We start from the raw sequence: 7,209 nt of genomic DNA, 5'->3' as shown, positions 1-7,209 counted from the left end.
GTGAGCCACCAGCATCTGGCTGAATCTGTATTCTTCTTTTTTTTGCGGGGGGGGGGGGGGGGGGGGGGGTCCGGTCGTGGGACCTGAATTCTGGGCCTGTGCGCTGTCCCTCAGCTCTTCAGCTCAAGGCTAGCGCTCTACCACTTGAGCCACAGCGCCACTTCCGGCTTTTTTCTTTTTGCTTATGTGGTGCTGAGGAATCGAACCCAGGGCCTCAGGCATGCAAGGCAAGCGCTCTACCACTGAGCCACCTTCCCAGCCCAGAATCTGTATTCTTTACCTTATATATAGTGTATACCTGCGTACATCTGAGGAAAGGTGGGCGGAGGGCACAGAATCAGTGGAAAATGGGTGAAAACGTGCAGCAGTGGGGCTCACTGGCTGCAGTGGACATTGGTGAAAGTGAACCAAGCAACTCATGGGCAGAGACAGGAGGCAGGGATTGAGAGAGAATTAAGGAACAGATGATACTAAGCAAAAGGAAAGAACTATACTTATTACCTGATGTATGTAAAGGTAACTGCACTGTATATTACCTCTAAAAGAATGATAAAGTAATATAACAGAAAAGAATGGGGAGAACAGGTTGTTTTGTTTTTTTTTTTTGGTCAGTCTTGGGGCTTGAACTCTGGGTCTGGGCACTGTCCTGAGCTCTTCAGCTCAAGGCTAGCGCTCTACAACTTGTGCCACAGCTCCACTTCCAGTTTTCTGGTGGTTCATTGGAGATAAGAATCTCAAGGACAGCCGGGCGCTGGTGGCTCACGCCTGTAATCCTAGCTACTCAGGAGGCTGAGATCTGAGGATTGCGGTTCAAAGCCAGCCCGGGCAGGAAAGACCGTGAGACTCCTATCTCCAATAAACCACCAGAAAACCGGAAGTGGCGCTGTAGCTCAATTGGTAGAGCGCTCGCCTTGAGCTGAAGAGCTGAGGGACAGCGCCCAGGCCCAGAGTTCAAGCCCCACGACTGACAAAAAAAAAAAAAAAAAAGAATCTTAAGGACTTTACTACCCCTGCTGGCTTTGAACTGCTATTCTCAGATCTCAGCCTCCTGAGTAGCTAGGATTACAGGCGTGAGCCTCTGGTGCTGCAGGGCTAATTTTTTTTTTTTTTTAAAGAAAAACAAAACAGGGCTGGGAAGGTGGCTCAGTGGTAGAGTGCTTGCCTTGCATACATGAGGCCCTGGGTTTGATTCCTCAGCACCACATAAGCAGAAAAAGCCGGAAGTGGCGCTGTGGCTCAAATGGTAGAACGCTAGCCTTGAGCTGAAGAGTTGAGGGACAGCACCCAGGCCCAGAGTTCAGGCCCCATGACCGGACCCCCCCCCCCAAAAAAAAAAAAGAAAAACAAAACAATGGGGAGAGCCAGGTGCTGGTGGCTCATGCCTAAAATCTTTTTTTTTTTTTTTTGTCGGTCGTGGGGCTTGAACTCTGGGCCTGGGCGTTGTCCCTCAGCTCTTCAGCTCAAGGTGAGCGCTCTGCCACTTGAACTACAGCGCCACTTCCGGTTTTCTGGTGGTTTATTGGAGATAGGAGTCTCATGGTTTCTCCTGCCCTGGCTGGCTTTGAACCGCGATCCTCAGATCTCAGCCTCCTGAGTAGCTAGGATTACAGGCGTGAGGCACCAGCGCCCGGCTCATGCCTAAAATCTTGATCATAGCAGATCCACTTCTAGGGGTGCCATTCTCATAATGAGTCAAGTGAGGACCCCCCCCCCCCAGAAATTTTGCTTTCACAACAATGGCTACTAAGAAGGATGGGTGTGAGTTAGGGGTGCAGACTGTATTCACTAAGGACCCCCCCCCACCCCGACCTTGTGTATTCTGCAGGGACTCCAACAGGAAGCTGCTTTCCTCAGGATCCACTCCTCCATGCTTCTCTTTCCCATCCCAAAGTTCCGTAGTATCTGGACAGAGAACCTTCTCAGGGCCTTCCACCGTTCTCCATTGGAGAAAGCGATGCCTGGGGAGAGGAGCAGTGCTTGGCTCAGTGGACAACTCAGCCCCTGAATCCCCCTTTTCCTGGTGTTTGCTGGAAGGGAGACTGAGTCTCTTTCCAGGGAACCATCCCTGACCCTCCAGGCTGAGCCAGGTTGTTTTCTTGGAGTTTTCATTGGGCCTTGGGCTTCCCTTTCCCCACTTCTGAACACCCTGACTCTTTCTTTCTTTAAGGACCTTATAACTTCTGGGTGCCGGTGGCTCCCACTTGTCATCCTAGCTACTCAGGAGGCTGAGATCTGAGGTTCATGGGTCAAAGATAGCCTGGGCAGGAATGAGACTATTATATCCAATAAACCACCAAAACATTGGAAGTGGAGCTGTGGCTCAAGTGGTAGAATGTCAGTCTTAGTCAGAATGCTGAGAGACAGCACTCAGGTCCTGAGTTTAAGCCCCAGTACTGGCACAGACACACAGTAAGGATTTCCTCATTGATGACACACTAGTCAGCCAGGACAGGGGTGTGTATTGTTCACTGCTCTGTCCTTGGTTTTGCCCAGTGGAAGCCTTGCTGGTGGTTACTCATTGATCACTGCACAATAAGAGAGATTAAACAAAGAAAATAAACCGAGGGTCACTCACTGGGAGCCCATCCCAGAACCAGCCTGGATGCTGGACCTTTGCATAGACCTTGTTTGTCGGGTCTTCGTCCATCCATAAGGACGGGGTCCGAGGAAAGGTAAGTGGGGCCCTTGCCCGTTTCCCAGCCTCCCTCAGCCTGGGAGACAATCAGAGGCAGTGGGGAGTCAAGTCAAGCAGGAAACTCGTTTATTAACACAGAGCAAGCCCTTTTTAAAGCAAAAAAGAGCGGGTGGCATGGCAGGGGAGGAAGAGGAACCAATCGCTGTCAAGGTCACACCCTATCATGCACCTAAGCTTGCACGGGCTGGTTACTCACTGAACGTAAAGCAAATTGGGCTCTGCCCACTCAACTCCATCTCAGCGCCATCTTTGCTGCCCATGTGCTCTACACTTGTTGCAAGTTCTCTTGGTTTTCCTCCTAAATACTGTTTACCCCTGGCCTGCTACTGGCTTGATATTTTCATCTTTCAGGTCTCAGTTTGGAGGGGAAAGCTTCCTTCTCTTTCAGGAAGCCTTCTATGGTTTTCCCTTGCTGGTTCTAACACTTTTTTTTTTTTTTGTCGGTCATGGGGCCTGAACTCTGTGCCTGGGCGCTGTCTCTCAGCTCTTCAGCTCTTCAGCTCAATGCTAGTGCTCTATCACTTGAGCCACAGTACCACTTCTGGCTTTTTCTGCTTATGTGGTGCTGAGGAATCGAATCCAAGGCCTCATGCATGCAAAGCAAGCACTCTACCACTGAGCCACCTTCCCAGCCCCAGTTCTAGCATTTTTAAATTTAAATTTTATTTTATTTTTAGGGCTTGAACTCAGGCCCTGGGCGCTGTCCTTGAGCCTCTTTGTGTTCTTACCCTGGACCCACACTGACACTGGCTTTTTCTACATCGTTTAGTGGAGATAAGAGTCTGACTCTCAGCCAGGCGCCAGAGGCTTACACCAGTAATCCTAACTATTCAGGAGGCTGAGATCTGAGGATTGTGGTTCAAAGCTATCCCCTGCAAGAAAGTCCACGAGCCTCTTATCTTCAATAAACCACCAGAAAACCGGAAGTGGTGCTGTGGCTCAAGTGGTAGAGTGCTCACCTTGAGCTGAAGAGCTGAGGGACAGCACCCAGGCCCAGAACTCAAGCCCCACAACTGACAAAAAAAAAAGTCTGACTCTTATCTCTGTGATCCCCAGATCTTACCCTCCAGAGTAGCTAAGATTATAGGCAAGAGTCATCAGAGCCCAGCTCCAGCCCTTCTTTTGGACACTCCTAGCTGTGGGAAGCCAAAAGGTTGAGCTATGAGACCCCCAAAGGACTGAGAGTTTAGAAGGCCTTCTCCCAACATACTCTCAGAATACCGAGAATTTCCTGGAAAGGCCAATCAGTCCTGGCTTAACAGGAATACAGTTCTATCCTGGGCTTGGGCTAATTCTACCCTAAACTGTGTGGGAACTTGGGGGGTAGACTAAGATTTTTGCAAAGTGTAAGATGTCCACTGTTTAGCTCTCACTCCCACGATAAGGAAATCCTCTATTATGTTTGTATGAAATATTGTCATGGGTTGAGGTTTATACTTTACTCTGCACATACTTCCCCATACGAAATCAATAAAAACCTTGGGGAATGGAACCTTGGGATCTGAAACTGGTGGAAGGCTACAGTCCAACACCCAAACCTCAATTCCACAGTCCAGTCTCTGTTACTGCCTTGCTCCTTCCTGGTTGCCACCTGTTAAGGGACATATCGTAGGTGGCAATACCTAGTTCCCAGGCTGATCTGTCTCTAGCCTTGCTGGGAAGCATTTCCCATTGTAGTGAGAACCACAGGACAACTCCTTACTATCATAGTCTCATGATGGCTTGCATTTCCCATTGGACTTTGAACCACAGGATAATGTCTTTTTTTTATGTACTGGGGCTTGAACTCAGGGCCTGGGCACTGTCCCTAAGCTATTTTGCTCCAGGCTGCCACTTTACCACTTGAGTCACAGCTCTACTTCTGGCTTTTTGGTGTTTCATTGGAGATAAGATCCTCACAGACTTTCCTTCGGGGACTGACTTTGAACTGTGATCATCCAGATCTCAGGCCTCCTGAGTAGCTAGGATTACAGGCATGAGCCGCTGGTGCTTGGCTAAGCCTTTCAGTGACAGAAGATGTTTGAGATCACTTAATAGTCCATGCCCCGTCGTTTGCTTTAAAAAAGACATTTATAATTTAAATGTGTTTCAGAAGCACAAGCCTACGTGATTGCTAAGTCTGTGGGGGCACTGGGTAGAGGAGAGGCTTAGAATGTACGATGTGCATTGCCGGACGGCAGATCATGGAGATGAGTTTGGGTTGAGGTGGGCCTGACCGTAGGGAAGTTGAAGGAGTGAGAAAATGGTGAAGCTGATGGGAAATTGGGCTTGAGGCTGGTGATGGGGATAGAGTTGGATGGACTTGCAGTTTGGACTTGAGTTGGTTTGGTGATGGTAGTAGGATTGAGGTTGAAAATGGAGACTGGGGTTTGATAACTTAGGTCAGTGATTGAGATTGAAGATGTGGCTCATCTGGGAGGAGAAATGACTAGAGAGTTCAATCTGACTAATGGTATTAAGATGGGCTGGATAATACAATTTAAGAAGTGGATGCTGGGTGCTGGTGACTCATGCCAGTCATCCTAGCGACTCACGAAGCTCAGATCTGGGGATCATGGATCAAAGCCAGCTTGGGCAGGAAAGTGTGAGGCTCTTATCTCCAATGAACCATCCAAAGAACCAAAAGTAGAGCTTGGTTCACGTGGTAGAGAAATAGCCTTAAACACAAAAGCTGGAGTTGGATAGCGATGGGGATTGGGATGGCGGTGCCATTCAAGGTTCTGGAGTGACAGGGGTGGGGAGGAGAAGCTTAGGGAATGGTGGAGAAGGGAGGAGGCTTACCATTGCCCTTAGTAAAGTTGAAAAACACTGGGTAATCTCCACGGCCACTGAACTCCTCCCCCTGGTCCACCAGCGCCTCCTTCACTGTTTGGTAACCGCTGAGTACCACGACTTTCCTGGGCCCCAGGTACCCGGTGTACATGGAGCCATATTCCTTGCTCAGCTGAGGATGGAAGGAAGTCACAGGGGGCTCTTCCCCCTCCCCCTCCCCGGCCCCATCCCGTTCCCCCAAGGCCCCATCCTGCATCTTGGTGAGTGAGGTCAGCAAATCTTGGGAGCGGAGCTGCAGCAGGTTCCCCAGAATGGGGAGAGGCCTGGGGCCAGGGGGCAGCCGGCCCTTGCTGCGAAAACCAAAGGACAGGAGCAGGTAGATGCCGGCCAGCAGCAGGAACAGCACCACGGTGCCCACACTGTCCATGCCCAGGCAGCTGCTGGGTCTGGAAAGCAAAGGGAGATGAGAGTAGGGGCCTCTCAGTCCTCTCTCCTTCTGGAGTCTTCCTTCCTCAGGTCTTGGCAATGGGGGAGAGAAAAGAGGGAGAGAGAGGCAGAGAGGCCAGAGGAGAGGGGAGGGCAGGAGGAGGAATATACGGTACAAACTAGAGGATGAGATGTTCCAAATACAGAAAGACAGGGATGTGGCTGAGAGAGACATAGCCATATTGGAGACACTGATATTTCTAGTCTTACCTAGATGTCCTTATCTATCTATCTTCTATTAATAATCTATTCTATCTATTTAATCTCCTATCCATCAATTTGTCTGTCTGGCTATAAAGATACTCACTGTAGGCACAGAGATTAGACAAATCAAAACACAGAGATTGAGCAAGATTGAGAGAGAGAAAAACGAATCTCAGAAGAGAGATCGAGGGAGAGAGAAAAAAAATCTCAGAAAGAGAGGCTGACACAAACTAGAGAAAGAGGCAGAATCAGACCTAAAGCTAGAGAAAGACAGAAGAGATGGAGATAAGGAGACAGAGAGGGGTACAATTTCTGAAAGCAACCACAACCACATCTTTGTCTCAAAAACAATAAAAACAGACAAAAAAAACCCTACCCAGAGAGATACTTCAAGACACAAAGAGAAGAAAAAAGAAGAGAAGGGAGAGAGAGAGAGAGAGAGAGAGAGACAGACAGACAGACAGACAGACAGACAGACAGACACAGACACAGAGAAAGAAAGGAGTGGGGAGAGAGGGAGATGGAGAGGGAAAGGGAGAGAGGCAAGAATGACTTAGAAGAAAAAGAGCCACAGAGACAGAACACAGACCCAGAGACATCTTGATTCCCCTAGAAGCTGGCAGGTAGGTTTGGGGAGAGGGAGATATGGAACCCACAGCCTTAGCTTTGCAGAGTCATCCCTCCTCCTCCACACCCCTCCCCTTACCTGCTGTGCACAGCGGAGGTAACTGGTGATCTGGGCTGTGGTGACTTCTCAGATTGTTTTTATCTTCACCCTTCCTTTGCTCTACCCCAGCCCTGCCCACCTCCCCACCCTGCCCTGGACCAGCAGTCCTGGGGGTGGGGACCACAGCCCAGGAACCCTCCTTCACCTGGGGCCTTGTAGGCTGCAGACTGAGCTGTGCTCTCCCAGCTGAGGCCATTGCTAGATGATTGTCTCTGATCATGGCAAAGGCTTCTGCTCTAGGCTGGGTTCTGCGATTGGGGTGGTTGTGGGGTTGTGGGGTGCAGGATGGGACTGCAGGATGGGACTGACCTGGACAGGAGCAGAT

At 49.8% G+C, this 7,209-nt stretch overlaps 1 protein-coding gene across 1 annotated transcript; it reads right to left on the bottom strand.

Annotated features, from left to right (window-relative positions):
• Positions 1–1,759: 1,759 nt before the first annotated feature.
• LOC122097368 (cytochrome P450 2F5-like) lies at positions 1,760–6,917 on the bottom strand. The gene is made up of 4 exons (XM_042667799.1): positions 6,864–6,917; positions 5,724–5,913; positions 5,477–5,639; positions 1,760–1,958 (listed from the first exon to the last, which is right to left on the bottom strand). Exons 2-4 carry the CDS (start codon positions 5,892–5,894, stop codon positions 1,786–1,788), a joined length of 507 nt encoding a protein of 168 aa, XP_042523733.1. The 5' UTR covers positions 5,895–5,913; positions 6,864–6,917; the 3' UTR covers positions 1,760–1,785.
• Positions 6,918–7,209: the final 292 nt, after the last annotated feature.

This window comes from Dipodomys spectabilis, unplaced genomic scaffold (assembly GCF_019054845.1).
Source record: "Dipodomys spectabilis isolate Male_0828 unplaced genomic scaffold, ASM1905484v1 ptg000422l, whole genome shotgun sequence".
Classification (NCBI taxonomy): domain Eukaryota; kingdom Metazoa; phylum Chordata; class Mammalia; order Rodentia; family Heteromyidae; genus Dipodomys; species Dipodomys spectabilis.
The sequence above is the reverse complement of the archived record's forward strand: the minus strand, read 5'-3'. Positions and strand labels throughout refer to the sequence as shown.

What these genes read in the sequence shown, in the direction of transcription:
- LOC122097368 (XM_042667799.1), bottom strand. Translation starts at nt 5,894, where the DNA reads ATGGACAGTGTGGGCACCGTGGTGCTGTTCCTGCTGCTGGCCGGCATC. An exon ending in TGCTGACCTCACTCACCAAG is followed by an intron (nt 5,640 to 5,723) that starts ATGCAGGATGGG and finishes TTCCATCCTCAG; the next exon opens with CTGAGCAAGGAATATGGCTC. An exon ending in CAACTTTACTAAGGGCAATG is followed by an intron (nt 1,959 to 5,476) that starts GTAAGCCTCCTC and finishes TCCTCTCCCCAG; the next exon opens with GCATCGCTTTCTCCAATGGA.